Raw genomic sequence first — 17,458 nt, forward strand, 5'->3', positions numbered from 1 at the left:
GAGCAATGTGGCATAATTTTATTCTTGGCCTGGTGGCTTAGTCTCTTTCTCTCCCTCCCTCGCCATTTTGGCACATCCGGTTCTTCTAAGCCTCTGAATTACAAGCCTCACCGGTGACTAGTGATGATGCAGTCTTGTCTCTTTAACCCTATTGGTCTTCTCCTTAGTCCTCTACCTACCCAACACCCTCTGCTACGGGTACACTCAGGAACAGCATCTCTATGGTCACAGTCACTCATCCGTCCTCCCTGTGTGATTGGCTACCCTCCCCTGGAGGCCACGCCCTAACTCCGCCTCTCCTCAAACTGTATATAATCCAGGGCTTGCCGAGCCTCCTGGTCTTTAGCTTCTGGAGGCCCTGGCATAAGCGTCTACCAACAATAAAGCTACCTCACTTCATGCCTTAATTGACTCGGCCTCCAGTCCTTTAGACCCGCAGCGAGGTCTCCTGCGCGCGCCCCTTGGACCCAGACCCCTGGCTCGAGCCCCTTTTCTGCGTGCGGCAGTGTCATCTAGCAAGCAGTGAGAAGCTGAGGAGTAGAGGGTCCCCGATAGTTTAGCGCTTGGGCCAAACCGCAGAGCAAGTCTCATAGACTCTTTGCTGAGAACCTTTCAATGACTTCATGTCTTACTCAGAGTAAAAGCTAGCCTTTAAAATTGCCTACAGTAGGAGAAAAGCTAAGTGACTTTGAGATTGTGATGATTTTGTAGGTAACGCTAAAATCATGATCATGAAAGAAAAAATTGAAGTTAAGCTCCATTAAAACAAAAAGAATCTGCTCTGCAAAAGAAGCAGCTAAGGCAATAAAAAAAGGGAGAAAATATCTTCAAAACATATATCTGATAAAGGATTTGTATCAAAATATACACCGAATTCTTAAAACTCAACAAAAGAGAGCAAGTGCAAAATGGCCAAAAGATCTGAACAGACACCCCATGAAAGAAAATATACAGATGGTGAGTAAGCATCTGGAAAAATACTCAACATCTTATGTCTGCCAGTTTGAATCTGATGTTTACCCCAGAAAAGCCGTGCCCTTTAATCCTCATTCAATTGTGCTAGGTGGGAGTTTTCTGACTGCTCCCATGGAGATGTGACCCACCCAATTGTGGGTGGCAATTTTTGATTGGATGGTTTCCATGGACAAATGTATCCATCCATTCAAGATGGAGTTGCTTATTATAGTCCTTTAAGAGGGAATCCTTTTGGAAAAAGTTTTAGAGCCATGAGAGCCACCAGAACCCACAGAGCCGACAGAACAGACAGAGCCCCAGGGAAACTGTTGAAGAGAAAGCTAGCTAATCTCACCATGTATGTGTCTTTCCAGCTGAGAGAGAAACCCTGAACCTCACTGGCCTTCCTGAGCCAACATTCCTTTCCCTGGATGCCTCAGATTGGACATTCTCCTAGTGTTGCCTTAATTTGAACATTTTCACAGCCTTAGAACTGTAAACTTGCAATTTAATAAATTCCCCTTTTGTAAAAGCCATTCCATTTCTGATATACCGCATTCTGGCAGCTTTCAAACTTAATATGTCATTAGGGGACTGCAATTTAAACCACAATGAGATACCACTGCACACCTATTTGAATGGCAAAATTCAAAATATGTACAACATCAAATGCTTACAAGGATATGGAGCAACAGCTCTTATTTATTGCTGGAGGGAATGTACAGTGGTACAGCCACTTTACAAGACAATCGGCAGTTTCTTACAAAGCTAAACATAGGCTTAACATATGATCCATCATTTACACAAATGAGTTGAGAACTTATGTCCATTGAAATACCTTCACATAAATATTTTATACCAGCATTAATTGCAATTGCTAAAACTTGGAAGCAACCAATACAATGGAGTATTCATTCAGTGGTGAAAGAAATGGGCAATCAAACTACAAAAAGGCATGGAAGAGCCTTAAATGGATATTACTAAGTGATAGAATCCAGTCTGACAAAGCTACATACTACATGAATCCAACTACCTGACATTCTAGAAAAAGCAAAACTGTAGAGATAGTAAAAAGATCAGTGGTTGTGAAGGGAGAGGAGGGAAGGGAAAGGGATGAATAGATGGAGCATGGGGCATTTTTAGGATTGAGAAAATATTCTGTATGATAAGGTAATAATGGATAAATGACATGCATTTTCCATGACTCTAGTCCTAATGTAAGCCTGGTCTTTATTTAACTACAATGCATTAATATTGGTCCATCAATTGTAACAAATATACTACACTAATTAAAGATAATAGTAGGAGAAACTGTGTCTGGCAGAGGTGAGGAGGTACATGCCAACTCTGCTTCTGAAACGTTTATTATAATTCTAAAATTGCTCTAGAAATTGCCCATTAAATAGAAAAAATAAACAAATAAATAAAAAAAACCAAAAAGAACTATAGGATTTGACTCCCATGACATCTGCGACTTCATATCTTATCCTCCTTTCCCTTGCTCAGGCCACTCTGCTCACAGTTACTGTCTGCTCTTACTGGAACCTGCCATACATCTTCCAAATTTAGAGCTTCTTTTCTTCTTGCTCTTTCCCTTCCTTCAAACCTCATTCACATATCACTTGATCAAAAGGTCTTTCTCTGATATCTTAAATAAAACAGCATGCCTCACATTCTCTATTCCCCAATCCTACTTCACTTTCCTCCATTTCGTTTATCATCCCTCTGAAGTCTCCTCCCAGTGTGCTGTCTGCTGCATGCAGGTGGAATGTTCACTGCTGTATCCTATAGATATTAGAAAAGTGCTAGGCTGGAGTAGGCTGAGTGGGTATTTGTTGAGGAGATGAAGTAATTTTTTGCTATCAAACATATAGGAAGGTTGGACTATTTATATACTTTATTTTTTTTTTGGGGGGGGGGGGTGTGCATGGTCCAGGAATTGAACCTGGGTCTTCCACATGAAAGGCGAGCATTCTACCACTGAACTACCCATGCACCCTATTTAGATACTTTGAGTAGTGTATCAGTTTCCTATAGCTGCTATAACAAGTTACCATAGACTTAGTGGCTTAAAATAACACAAATTTATTATCTTATAGTTCTGGAGATCAGAACTCGGAAAGAGCCTTGCAGGGCTAAAGAATCAAAGTCTCAGCAGGGCTGCATTCTTTTTAGAGGTTTTAGGAGAATCTGTTTTCTTGCATTTTCTGGTCCTAGAGGCTACCAGTCATCCTTGACTTTGTCCACAGCCATCAGTAACATCACTCTGAACCCTGCTTCTGTCATCTCAGCTCCTTCTCTGATTCTCCTACCTCCCTTTTCCCTTTTAAAAGCCCATGTCATTGCGTTTGGCCTACCAGGATAATCTGGGCTATCTCCCCAGCTCTAAATTCTTCATCTAGCAATATTTCCAAAATCCTTTTGCCATGTAAGGGGACCTATGCATAAGTTCTAGGGATCTCTATGTGGATGTCTTGAGGAGAGGGTATTACTCTGCCTACCACAAGTATATTAAATTTATTTGTGAGTGTATACTTGCTTTTGATATGCTGGAGGCTCTGTTAGTGTCCTTGAAGCTGCCATTGAAATAAGTGGCCTGGGGAGAAAGTCTCCTGGTCCTCAGTGGTTAACATGTTGTTGGGAAGTGTGATGGTTGGATTCTGATATCAACTTGGCCAAGTGATGAAGCCCAGTTCTCTGTTCAGTCAAGTACTGGCCTGGCCATTGCTGCAAGGATATTTCATGGCTGTTTGATAAACTGGAAAGCTGGTATAGTAAATCATCAGTTAGTTGATTGCGTCTGTGGCTGATTACATCTGCAATCAACTAAGGTGCATCTCCCACCATTTAGATAATCCAATAAATTGAAGACTTAAAGGAAGAAGAGACACTCTTTCTTTGCTTCTTCAGCCAGCGACCCTCTTCTGTGGAGTTCATCCAGATCCTTCATTGGAGCTGCCAGCTTCACAGCCTGCGCTACAGATTTTTGGACTCTTCCCTTCCCGTGGTTGCATGAACCACCTTTATAAACCTCATATTTACAGATCTCTCCTGTTGGTTCTATTTCTTTAGAGAACCCTGACTAATACAGGACTCATACAGAAGGTACACCTCACCCAGTCCTTTTCTGTTTATCTTAAATTGAGGACATATGGGTCTTCCTCTTGTTTTTCAGTTATTTAACCCCCTATTTGGAAGTTATTTTACTTTACTAGATATTTGTGCTTGTGCTTGCTTTTGCTAAGTTTACTGTTTTCTCTTTCTTGATCTTTCCACATTTATACATTTTAGTGTGAAGCTGATAGTCTGTCATAGAACCGTGACTTGAAATATCTGTGACAGGTGGTACAGTAGTACACATAAACAGCTTCACTAGAAGAAAGGTCTTATCAATAATGGTAGAAGTTCAAAAATGAGCAATGAAGAGTGAAATCACTATAGAATTGATTCAGTACCCTATGACACCATTGCTACAGGAGATGCAGGCTTATAAACATTCGGTGCAATTGCAGGGCCATCTTTGATCAGGCCTGGTTGGAACTTTGAAGAAAGGAACAATAGTTGGATACAACGGTTTCAGTTTACTTGAGGCATTAGATGTTTCTTCATTGCAATGAAAGATAAGGCAAAAATAACTGCAGTGGCAAAAAAAATTGAAGAATGAAGGAGTTCCTTGGAATAACTTTACTGAAAAGAGGGAAGGAAAAAGAAAAACATAATGGCAATGACTCAGTAAAATGATGAAATTCCTAGAAGGAAAGCAGAGACCAAAGAATGTCTGAGTTATATGATGAGAATCACATAGTAACATTAATTGCTAGATCAAGAGATTGAAAAGGATTGTATTAAGAGAAAGTAACTGCAGTCTGGAAAATCTGGATCACTTGACTATGGCAATAGGACTGCCTTTTCGAGAGAAGGTGGTAGAGCTTGGGATTGCACAACTGTGTGAAGGGGAATTGGATAAATATGAAGACTCAGAGGACAATTCACCCCTTCCAACCTTGATTTAAACCACTCATAAAAATTTTTAAGTGCTAATTAAGAATAAGCAGATTTTTTAAAAAGAAAAAAGTCTGAGTGTATCTTATGGGAGCCAACAAGTGGGAGATGAGAGACAGAGTGGTCCCATGGAAAATGTGAGGACTCCCTGATGCCTAGCTACTCCAAGTGTGAACCATCAACCAGGACGACAAGCCTTCCCTGGGAGCTTGTCTGAAATGTAGAATCTCAGATCTCCCCTCAGACCTGCAACATAAGAGTTCCCTTTGAGATGACTGCAGCCCAAGGTAAGAGGCCTGGGGAATAACGCAAGCAACAGCAATCAACTTTCCAGGAGCTGGATTCTGGTCTAAGAGCTATACCCTATGCAAACTCATTTCATTCCCACACCAAAGGTTAAGTAATTTCTCTGAGTCTTGTAAATAGTTAGTGTTAGAGCCAAGGAAATGAGGTGCATTTACACTTATTTCAAAGGAAAACTATATAAGAAAGGGGAGGTTGTGTTGGTATTTAAGGAAGGGGTGCTGAAGAATTAGGTCTCTTTCCCCTTTTGATCCTTAACAAAATTGCAGATTATTTTACTGCTGGAGAAGTTATTTTAGACTATCTGTTTTATGGATGAAAGACCACACGGTGTTGCCCCAACCAGTTGTAGGTTAAACATCAGGGGAACTGCAGGCTTTCCCCTACAAGAGGAAGGGTACAACATGGTGAAGGTAGGAGCAGAGAGGAGGAGGGGACACCATGTGTGGTCTGACTCTGAAATAAGTTGTCACCAGTGAATATGAACTTTGAGCATATAAATGTCTTTCGACAGAGGTTATCCATAGTCATGAGAGTGGAATCTGTGGGGAGATGTAAGAGGAGAACAAAAGAAAAAATAGGTTGCATTCTTCCTACTGAGCATACTGGCAACTTCATATTTTCATAGTCCTGCTGACTATGAAAAGAGAAAAAAGGTGGCCCCCTTTCATGTTAACATTAGCCCTGTATAAGATGCACACTGCTTCAGTGAGCCCTCCTTTATGCCAGCCTAAAAGAGATGTGATTTTGAGTTTACTCTCTGCCTTGAACAGCACTCCCCTCATCTCTAGTCTTCTGTTGAACTCTTACGTAGCCATCAAAACCTACCTCAATTATCATCTCCTTAATGCAATCATCAGGGTTTTTCTGTTCTCATTTTGCTACCCTTGGCAGAACTGATCACCTCTTCTCTGAGCCACTCCTGTAATTTGCATATATTTCTATGATAAAATGTATCCTACTGTTTATCGGTTATTAGTTACATGACTGTCTTTTGTTAAACTAGGAACACTTGAAGAAAAAGATGATACCTTCTTCATCTTCATTTCCCCAGTGTCTGGCACAGGCCTTGTAAAATACTTTTGCTTGCATAAAAAAACTACTCTGTGCATGACAGTCATATTTAAACTCATTGAGAACGTACGGAATTGATCTGTGCAGTATGCTATCAACTTAATCACATGTTTAATTGCAACTTAGTTTCATGTGGCTATTTAAATTATAAATTAATTGAAATAAAAATAAAATCATAAATTTAATCCCTCAGTTGCATCTGACACATTTTTAGTGCTCTGTAGGCAGATGCAGCTATAGTACACATGGCACAGAATAGAATATTTTCATAATTGACCAGTGATGTGGTAGAATTTTTAAAGCTTGTTTTAAACAAATATATCCTTTTTGAAACGTAATGACACTAATTCAGGCTGGTGGACATTCCAATTATTTTATAGCCCTGCAGAATATTTCAGATTAAACTTTCTGGGAGATGCTGTGGATGTACAGTGTGCCCAGGGGCAAATTATTTAACCTCTCTGGAGCTCCATTTCCTCATTTGTGAGGGCTATATTCCTAACTCTGAATTTTCTATATCTTAATTTTCTCATCTGTGAAATGGGTATAATAATATATTCCTAAGGGATTTTTGTGAAAACAAAAGACATTATTCATAAAGCACCTAGCAAAGAACTGACAATTTATATGCCCTTAACATCTAGAAATAAATTTCGGTTTTTGTGCCTCTTTCTAACCTTCTATCAGGGGTTATTTCATGTATTCAACACATTTAGTACTAATTCACTGAATGAATGAATGCATGAATTAATGGAGTTTTAGCCAATAAATGTCCTCATCAAAGTGTTGCACAATACAAAACTACGAGTCAATATCACTAATGTGATTACTTCTTGAAAGTCCAGCGTGTAATTAAATGGCTCACTAAAGGCTTTGTAAAAGTGAAAGTAACTGATAGACAGGAGCACTTTCTATTTTCTGATTCTCATGATTATCTGCCAAGTTTATGTACAGGAAATTTGTTTTCTTCCAAATTTGGGTGTCATACACAATCGACTGTCCATTAATATTCATGTGCATACATTTTTTTTCTGCTTACATTTTTATTTGTAATACTGACCTTGTTTTTTAAATCTTTAAACTGTGCTTCAGTCATGGATATACAGTAGCTTCCCATTTCATAAATGCAAACCAAATTCAGCAAAACATTTGACAAAGTTTCATCAATTCTTTTTTTTATTAGCACCTCAGATCAAGGCAGAAAAGCCTAAAAAGAACCTAGAATTAGGGTTCGTCATATAGGGTGGCACCTGGTGTGAATATAATGCTTGTCTGTGGCTGGTAGAATTTATTCGATAATCCTACAGTTGCAATTATAGTGGCTATGCTCCTTATTTCTCTGATCAGATCCATTTTCCTCTCTTCTCTGCCCTGTACCAGAAGGATACTTACCAGATATTTGACTATGGGGGAGTTACTTAATTGCTCCTCGCCTCAGTTTACTTTTCTGCAAAATGGGAATAATAATACTATTAAATCTATAGAGTTGTGGAGTTAGAATGTGATTTGTGATTATCAGAATATTACACCTTTTCCTGGAAATTCTGGGATGATATGCTTTCGTGTTTTGAGTACCTACTTCCTATTTCCAGGAAAAGGTGTAATATTCTAATGATCACAAATCATATTCTAACTCCACAACTCTATAGTTGCAACTATAAGGGAAGTCTGAAAATGAAACAAAGGAAGACAAAGCTGGAAAAACTGCAGAGAAACTCAGCTAAACTCTGATTAAATTGTAAAAGTTTCAAGATGAATAGGCTATTCTGCATTCTCCTTTAGTTTAAACTGGTTGAATGTGATTTTTTTTTTCTTGGTATATGAAACCATAAAATTCTCTTCACATGCTTTCTCATTAGATGTTGACAGTCTAAACGTGTTCTTTGATAAATATTTCTTCTCCCTAAATCAGCCCATTCCTAAGATTCTTAAAACATTAGTTTTGAAAGCTGTTCTAAATCTCACCAAGAAAAAAATCTAAGCTTGGTGATTTAATTAAAGGTGATAATTATTTCCATTTATATCTGTTAACTGTTGAAATGCTTAGAAAGGCAGCCTGATTATTCACATGTTAGACTGAAAAGATCAGTGCTCTAGATCAATCATAAAAAAATGGTCTCTTTGGTACTTCATATGTTTAACATTGAACATACAGAATATAAGTTACCACACTAAAAAGTCAAAGGACAGGGGTAGAAGCAATGATCAAGGACCTGAAAAGATGTGCTGCTTTGGTCAACAAAGTAATGTCTACTTTCCTCAGAAAACTGAACTTAGGGAGACTTATAATCAAGCTTTTGTGCAATAGTAATTTTGAATGAACTTTTGAATTTATTTCTTCCAAAATAATGACATAAGCAAATATTTAATATAGCTTGTATTGAAATCACACATTCAAATGAGGCTTTACCAGTAATAATGGGGATTAATACAGAGCTAGCATTTAATATTTGTCAAAGGACCTTACTGCCCTATAAATTACAGATTGATACTTTTATTTGATTCCTTCTGAACATTGAAAATGAAAACAGTTTTAACAAATTGTTGACATATACATATTCACTCCAAATTTTACATTTAGTGATATAAGAATATCTGTAGTAGCACAGCCAATATCAACAAAGCTCCAAAAAAGGATTCTGAAAATGGCAGGCAAAATATTTTTTTTATTAGGCAATTATTTAAACTGCATATTTGGCTTTATGCATAATAAGTCATGTGGGGAAAACATCCACATTGCAGTTAAATTTCCAGTATCTAGCTTTCATTTCTCTCTAGCAATGACATTAATGGGATTTTGCCAGGTTATAAAAATTTAGGGCTCTCTTGGGAGTTACTTGTAGTTTCCGAGCTGAATAGCAGAGCGTACGTAGACACATCGGAAGGTGGCTGGCTGAATCTCCCAGTACTGGACTGGGTTGCTGAAAAGGCTCACTCCTGAGTAAGAAGCCTTCTTGGTGTTGTATCCAGGTGGGCAGAAGTCATTGGATCCAACAGCAGAGATGTTGTTATTATGAAGGTAGACAACCTACAATGCAGAATAATTGAGAATAATTATTTTTATCTAAATATGTTGAGACACTTCGGTAAATTCTTTGCTCTTTAAATGATATCTCCATTTTTTCAGATGCTCAGGCTAAAAACTTTGTCTTTATCTGTCTCCTTCTCTCACACTTTTATCCCATCATATACAAGTCTTATGGATGCATCCTTCAAAAAGTAACTAGAATCCAGTTTCTTCTCCCCATGTCAACTATATGGACTACTGCCTAGGGAAGTATACTCACAATTGATTTATCCAATAAAGGACTTGTATCCAGCATATAGAGAGAACTCTTAAAACTTGACAATGAGAAGACAAATAACCCAATTAAAAAATGATCAAATGTCTTGAAAGGATATTTAACAAAAGAAGATGTACAAAATGGTTAACAAGCATGTGAATAAGTATTCAACATCATTAGCCATTAGGGAAAAGCAAATTAAAAGTACAAGATACTACCACACACAGGTAAGAGTGGATTTAATAAAAGCAAAAGATAGTAATTGTTGGTGAGGATGTGGAGAAGCTACAAACATCATGCACTGCTGGTAGGAATGTAAAATGATATATTCCGTTTGACAGTTCCTTTAAAAATTAAACATAAATTTGCTCTCAGATTCTGCAGTTCTACTCCATTTATCAATTCAGATTAAACGAAAATACACACTTGCCCAAAGACTCATATGTAAACATTCATAATAGCATTATTCACAAAAGAAGAAAATTAGCAATAGCCAAATGTCCATCAACTGCCAAAGAAAAATCTATAGCCCCACAATGGACTAATATTTACCAACAATATAGATATGTACTACAATCTGGATGAACCTCAAAATCGTTAGGCTAAGTAAAAACACAAAAGACACATATTGCATCATTCAATGTCTATATAATGTCCAGAAAAGGGAATTATATAGAGATAGAGAGCAGAGTAATAATGCCCTGTAGGTGGGGAAATGAGTGCAAATTGACTACAAATGGGCAAGTAGGATGTTTTTGAAATGAGAAAAAAGAAGCTTAAAACTGGATGATGATAAATTTGTACAACTATATAGTTTCAGTAAAAATCATGGAATAAGATGCTTACTTTTAAATAAAAGTTAAAAAAAAAAAGGAAAATGGAGTAGGTAAACTCTCTTGGTGGTTTTGGGAAGGAAACTGGAAAGGATACCTGGGTAGTCAACTAGAGATGGAAAAATGTGGGTCCCTTGTTCAAAAATCATTGAACATTTAAAGGCAGTGATAACAGGCCACATACCAAGCACAAGGCACTCCTGAGACAGGGACCTGTGCAAATGCCCATGAGATTTGCTGACGTTCAGCATATCCTCCAGAATAGCAGGTCTCATACCTTTTTCTCTGTGGCCCACAATCAGAAACATATTGCATAATGAGGCTCAGTGTATATGTACTTGTGTATATGAAAGTAGAGTTTAATGAAGTGGTTACTTTTACTCTGACCTTTCTTTCCTTGCCTCTCATTTCCTCTCCTCTACTTCCCTTTCCATCCCTCTCCTTGCCCCCTCCCTCTCCCTCCCCTTCCTCATGCTGTGCTATCCTATTTCCCACTCCATTCCATTCTTTCATTTGCTAATGACCCATTAAACTGATATCGATCAACTAATGTGTCTTGACTGACATTTGAAAAAAACATTAATCATGAGGCTGAAAATGATTATACTAAGATCCTGAAAATCATGATCTTGAGAGTAACAATATCTTGTCTTAACAAGGTCTTCGAAGCATCTTGATTTTGTGTCTTTGAACTCTGCCTACTCACCATTCTACCACCAACACCAAAGCACCCGCTGGAAAAACAGCATGAAACAAAATGTCTTTAAATATCACCTTCAGTCATATAATCCAGAAACCAGTGGAATCCAGCTAATGTAAATTCTGTTGTCAGTTCAATCTGGAACTTCCATCACAACTCAATAGAAAAGGAATTTATTGACACTTGAGAGCAGAATTAAAGATGGTTCTAACTTGAACCCCATGCAAAGGAGCTTGGATACTAAATTACCAAAAGTGCAACTTAAGAAAATCATCTTACTTATAAGACAATATTGAAAAATAATTTCTGAGTCATCATGATGGAATTAAGAACTTATATACAGCTCCAAAAGAAACAAAATTTAAATACAGACTTCAAAATAACCCTGAAAAATTAGGTAAAGAAATGCATAACATTTATGGATAATCATATAATTTAAAAATTTGAATAACTTTGTATTTCCTAAAATAATAATGGGACTCATGTTATGAAATTATTATCACTATTTCAACTAATAAACATATGTTACATTTTAGATTCATAGATTTCAAAGCCCTATTACCACAGTACACCACTGAATCAAATTTTAGACATATTAATGTATTATTCCTTGATAATTTCTATAAAGTTGATTCAGTGACTCTGTTAACTAGCCATTTCCATCTGAGCTAAATGCATCTGCCAAAGCTAACAGTTTGAACTGCTATTTTATTCCATATCAGTGTATCATCCATTATTGAGATCACCTTGTCCAACCCCATTTTACTAGTTATATTGATTTGTGTCTTGAAGCTTCATGAAAGATATCACATTTTGGTAGCAAGAATTTTAGTAAGTTCAAGCCAGTTATTCTCACTAAAGAAGATTAATACTTTAAAAATGTTTTTAACAAGACCAGAATTAATAGCATTGCGGCAACCTCAAAAATAGCTCTCCTCAAAAAGATTTCTAAGCAGTTTCCTCTTCCTAGGATCCCAGTGTGGGGTGGGGAGGGGGGTTTGCTCTGGGATATTCCTCACCATTTTTGGGGACACCTTATTACCTGGATATACTTGTGCTCCGCCAACCCACCAGGAACTTTGATCAGCTTGTTGTTGTCCAAGTGCAGCTCCCTCAAATGGGGTGCATTGGACAGAGAGCCATTGTCGATCACGGAGATGCTGTTGAAACTCAGTCCCAATCTGCAACAGAAAATAACATTCATCCACATGGCACACTTGGATGACTTTAAGTGTGGTGTGATTCATCAAGCCAGAATACAAAGGACATATTTTTAAAATTTGCACACAGAGTTCGATCAGCCTGAAGTGCTTTCTCCAACCTGTCTGACTCCAGATAGAGCCCATCTGTTCCTAGGGTCTCAGCTCAGTTGCTTTCTCTGAGACTCTTCAGACACTAACAGACTGGATAGTTGCCTGCGCATTTGCTCGCAGAGAGTCCTGCTGTCATGCTCTTGTAAAACTTAAGGGGCTCTGTCTTAAAGGTCTGTGTGCTTGTGTGCCTCTCCATGGTGAATACGTTTCTTGAGAATAGTGACTCTCCTGTGGCATATCCAGTATTAACATAATGCTTGATCTGCTCAGTAAAAAGCTATTGAGCTTATTCTCATGTGTAATTAACATAATAAATTTGACAGAGAATGAAAAGAAATAGTCTATCACTTTGGTTCACTTTGGAAATCAAGCAATTGTCTATTTATCATTCAGCAGAAGAGCACATACTGTTTTCTTTCTACTTGTTCCTAGTCACCAACTGTAGTAATTGTCCTGCGACAAGGTTATGGCATCAGTGACTGCTGCTTTCTTCTTTTCACAGTTTTGATTGTTGGCACCAAAGTACTTGTCATGTTCCAAGATCAGTAAGGAGCAAACTACACAAGGATTTGATGGTTTAATAGACAGATTTCTCTAAATTTGATTCCAAGAAGAAATGTGTTAGATAAATTCAGGATTTGGAAGAATTTGCCTGGCCAATGAGGCAATCTGCTTGAATTTAATGAGTGTAATTCAAAAATTCACTTGGAGAGAAATGAAAATTTATATTAGTTTTTTTTTTTTAAGTCTATTAGCTCTTTATGCTTCTCTTTGATACAAAGCATGGGACATTACTAGCATAGTGGAGAATGTCAAAACCTCCATACCACTTTCTGGATAAAATGAACATTTTTTTCCTAAAAATGCACACATACTTTGAATGATTTACTGTATTTTAAATGGTAAAATATTGTTGCTCCTTACATCATCATCATCATCATTTGTATTCTAAAGACAGTTCTACATAGTAAACAATGCAAATTATCTGTCCACATTTTCCTACAGCTGGAAAGACTTAATAAACAAAATTAGGTGTGTTAAAATTATTTAACACATTATCAAGTTTTGGATACCATGTTAGAATTTACTTAACTTTCTGTTTGGTGTTAGGATTTATTGAATGAACATAACAGTTTAATCAAACACCTTGTGTATGATATATTAATTAATCTAGAAACAATATGGTATTCATAAAATATGAGATTCATCTTGGAGGTTATGAGTTGGTATGCTATTTCCTTTAAATTTTTCTATAAATAATTGGACGATCTTGATACTTGAAGTTGTTAGAAACAACTGTAACAAGATAAAGGTGTTGTAGTTAAAATCAGTCATCGTGTTTCAAACTCTGAACATACAGACATTAACATACCTAGCTACACTGTACTGATAAAATGTCATAAAATAATATTATTACTTAGCCAAATTATTCAGTCCTTTCAGGCTAGTTGCATCAACTTTGTTGATTTTGTTGCCATCAAGATGTAGTTCAGTAAGAGAAGGAGGAAGACCTGGAATATGGAAATACAAGATGATAATAAACCCTTAAATTACAGACTGTCGATTGGGCTAATGAAGACAATACCATTAATTTATTAAAAGACACGTTCTAAAGTATCCATTTGGTTTTCCATCTTTCTGTTCTTCCATTCATTCTACAGTAACATATTTTTTGAAGTAGTTTGAGCCTTTGATATTTTTCTCCTTTCAATGGCTTTAACAAAAACACAAACTTGTGTTTATCATGAAGTAGATTTTTTTTCCCTATCATTTGCTAGGATAAAATTGTAGAGTTGGCACTCAAACCCTTCCACTATGTTAAAGATATAACACTACCACTGATCCAAGATAAAAACTGAAAAGAGGGAGATTAGCTCCTGAAATAGAAAGCAGAGGCTACTTATAAGTTAATCTTACAGACATACGTAACCAGGAAATTCATTAATGAACATCATTATAAACCAACACTGATATTCTGTGCATGAGCAGCCTCTTATTAATTTTGCCATGAAAACATCAAATGCCTTTGCCACATGGATGTGTGGAAGTAGCTAAAGCTTACTTAGAACTTTTAAACCAGGGCTTCTTTTTTTAGAAAGGAATGCAGAGGCTTGTATTCAAGTGATCTGCCATATGTAGAAAACCTGGGGAGATAATTTTAAAACCAAAGCACCCACTAAATCTCTGGAGAGTACTTCTTGAATGCTTTAATTTCCCAAAATTTAGTAATGTAAATATAAAAGTTTAAATAGTTTATTTTCATTTCCTCCTGCCATCTGAGGGTGTATCATGTTTTTACACAGCTTCTAAAGCACCATATTGTTTCACTTACAAGAACTGCAAAAACTACAGAGAAAATAGTAAATTTGTTACATGTAGAACTAACATATGATTGGCTCAAAATCTTGGCTATCGTCTGTAAGGATAAAAATTTTGAAAAACCACAGTTTACTTTTGACTTGACATTTTCATTAAATTTCACCAAATTCTGTTGATAGTATCTAATGTAAAAGTATATTGTTTCCTTAAAATGCTTATTAATTTCTCCATGGTAATAATGCTTTGTGTGGGAGAGGGCAGGGAAAGGAACTTCTATTTGTTGTATGTCTGTGATATACCAGATATAGCTTGGCGTGTTTTATAACTTAGCTCACTTAATTTTCTCAGTATCTAAAGTATTTGTCATTAGCCCCCTTCATGGATGAGGAAAAAGTGAGTAATTCAAAGAAGTTACAAACTTTGTTGTTTATCTGCCTATTGAGAAGGGACTATAATATGCCAATGGCCAAGGGAAGTTAAAATATCATGCTCTTAACTGGAGGAAATGAAAAAACAATTGCATTATTGTTATGTATAAATCTGAGGTACTCATAGTAACTCTAAAAATTGGGTATTTCAACCATTTGATTCTCCTGAGGATAAATAAGGGTGAATTCTTCTAATACTCCTATAAACAGCTGAGTATTTAACAAAGTGAATTGAATGCGTATTCTTTCTTCCCTATGACTGTGAAAAGATTAAACAACCAAAGTAACAGTAGTGCCTCTGTTTCACTGATTTTCACCATACCCATCAGCTTTTCCTAAAACTTCTAAGTGTTTCCTGTTACGAGGTGCAGTTTCCCAAAAGGAAAGTCATAGCCAAGTGGAAGTGTGACTGTTAGTGAATAGTTTGCAATAGGACAGAAAGAACCATGCAAATTTAAAGAGCCTTTGCCATTGTGGCATTCAGCTAAAGTCCCTGTACTCTTTTTATTTTTTTTTCTTTTCTTTTTCTCTTTTAAGCTTAACACATTGAAAGCTTACCTGGGCCTGGTACTGTGTGTTTACATTAAGTCTTATATTTATTAACGCTGACAAGAATTCTAAAAGATGGGTATCAATAATGCTTCCATTTTACAGATTACAGAAAAAACAAGCAACAACAAAAACTGAGGTTTAGGAGATGTTGAATAATTAGCCTAAAGCTATACAGCAACTAAACAACTGAATCCAGCCCTCTCCTTCAGATTGCATGAACTCCAGAGTGTGATGTTACACCCTTGTGATGGTCAATTTTATGTGACAACCTGGCCTGGCTATGGTGTCCAATTGTTTGGTCAAACATTAGCCTAGATGTTGCTGTGAAGGCATTTTTGTAAATGTGATTGACATCTACAATTGGTTTACTTAAAGTAAAGGTGATCACTCTGGATAATGGATTGGCCTAAACCAATCAGTTGAAGGTCTTAAGAATAAAAAAACTGAGAAATTCTGTCTCAAGACTACAGTATCAACACCTCTCAGAGTTTCCATCCCAATAGACTCCTATACAGATTTCAGACTTGCCAGTTCCTGCAATCAGGTGGGTCAATTTCTTAAAATTCATTTCTTCATATATATATATATATATGAGTATATAATATATCACATATGTATGTCTATATATACACACATGTGTATTTATATATACAAGTATACACACATGTATATACATATAGATACAAATGTTCATATATGTATATATATACATACATATATATATATATATATACACACACATAAATCCCGTTGGTTTTGTTTCTTTGGAGAACCTAGACTAACTCAAATTTCTACACCACACTCTGTTGCCTTTCCATTTTTATGAGTAATGGGAAAAAGCATGTGGAAACTAGCACTCCCTAGGAGGTCGGTGCTAACCAGGCATACAGATCCCAGTCCAGGAAAGACAGTCTCATCTTAGCATAAATGAGAAAGACTTAAGAAGGCAGCAGAGTGAAATGGTGAAACACATGAGCTCTGATATCAGCCCAACATGATACCAGTTCTACCGTTCTACCACTTTCTAGCTCTGAGACCTTGAACACAATTTATCTCATTACTTTAAACCTCATTTTTCATTCATGAAGCAGGGAATGATAAGACACAAGGATGTTTTGGGAATCATACAAAAGAATCTATGAAAAGCATTTAATACAAATACCTGACACTCAGTAAGGCTCAATATACTGTGTTATAATTTTTTGTAGTATTAACTGGTGGTTAATAAAAGCAAGCTAGAGATGATGACAAAGAGAGCCCAGGATAGAGAGAAGACATGAGGAAATACAGGAAAAACTGATCACTGACTGATGAAGTTGCTACTGAGTGATAATGCAGTGGATGCATTAAAGAGATAGCTTTAACTCCAGTTCCTTCACCGCCTACAATGGCTTTAGGTAAGAGACTTCATATTTGGTCATGAGTCATAATCTGTGAAATATAGAAAGTAATACTACCTATCCTTATCCTTTCATATATCTATGAACTATACACATACATATTTTATGTATTATATACATACATATACTTATATATGAAAAAGATTACTTGTTATAACAGGCAAAAAATTGGACACTCAGCAAAAAAGTCCTTTATAAACTAGAAAATTTCTATCTATCTATCTATCTGTCTGTCTGTCTGTCTATCTATCTATCTATCTATCACTGCCAGTCATTGCTATTAGAAATTAGGGCAT

The 17,458-nt window shown here is 36.6% G+C and overlaps 1 protein-coding gene across 3 annotated transcripts in view; it reads right to left on the minus strand.

Moving 5' to 3' along the window:
• Positions 1-8,641: 8,641 nt before the first annotated feature.
• The window catches only part of DCN (decorin), a 32,345-nt gene continuing 23,528 nt past the window's right edge, over positions 8,642-17,458 (minus strand). For all 3 annotated transcript variants that reach the window (XM_077111590.1, XM_077111588.1, XM_077111589.1), the window contains exons 6-8: positions 13,881-13,974; positions 12,193-12,331; positions 8,642-9,361 (exon numbers count right to left, since the gene is read on the minus strand). In XM_077111590.1, coding sequence (XP_076967705.1) covers positions 9,167-9,361; positions 12,193-12,331; positions 13,881-13,974 — 428 coding nt within the window. In that variant the 3' untranslated portion in view covers positions 8,642-9,166. The remainder of the gene's footprint in view (positions 9,362-12,192; positions 12,332-13,880; positions 13,975-17,458) is intronic.

Source organism: Tamandua tetradactyla, chromosome 7 (genome assembly GCF_023851605.1).
Source record: "Tamandua tetradactyla isolate mTamTet1 chromosome 7, mTamTet1.pri, whole genome shotgun sequence".
NCBI lineage: Eukaryota > Metazoa > Chordata > Mammalia > Pilosa > Myrmecophagidae > Tamandua > Tamandua tetradactyla.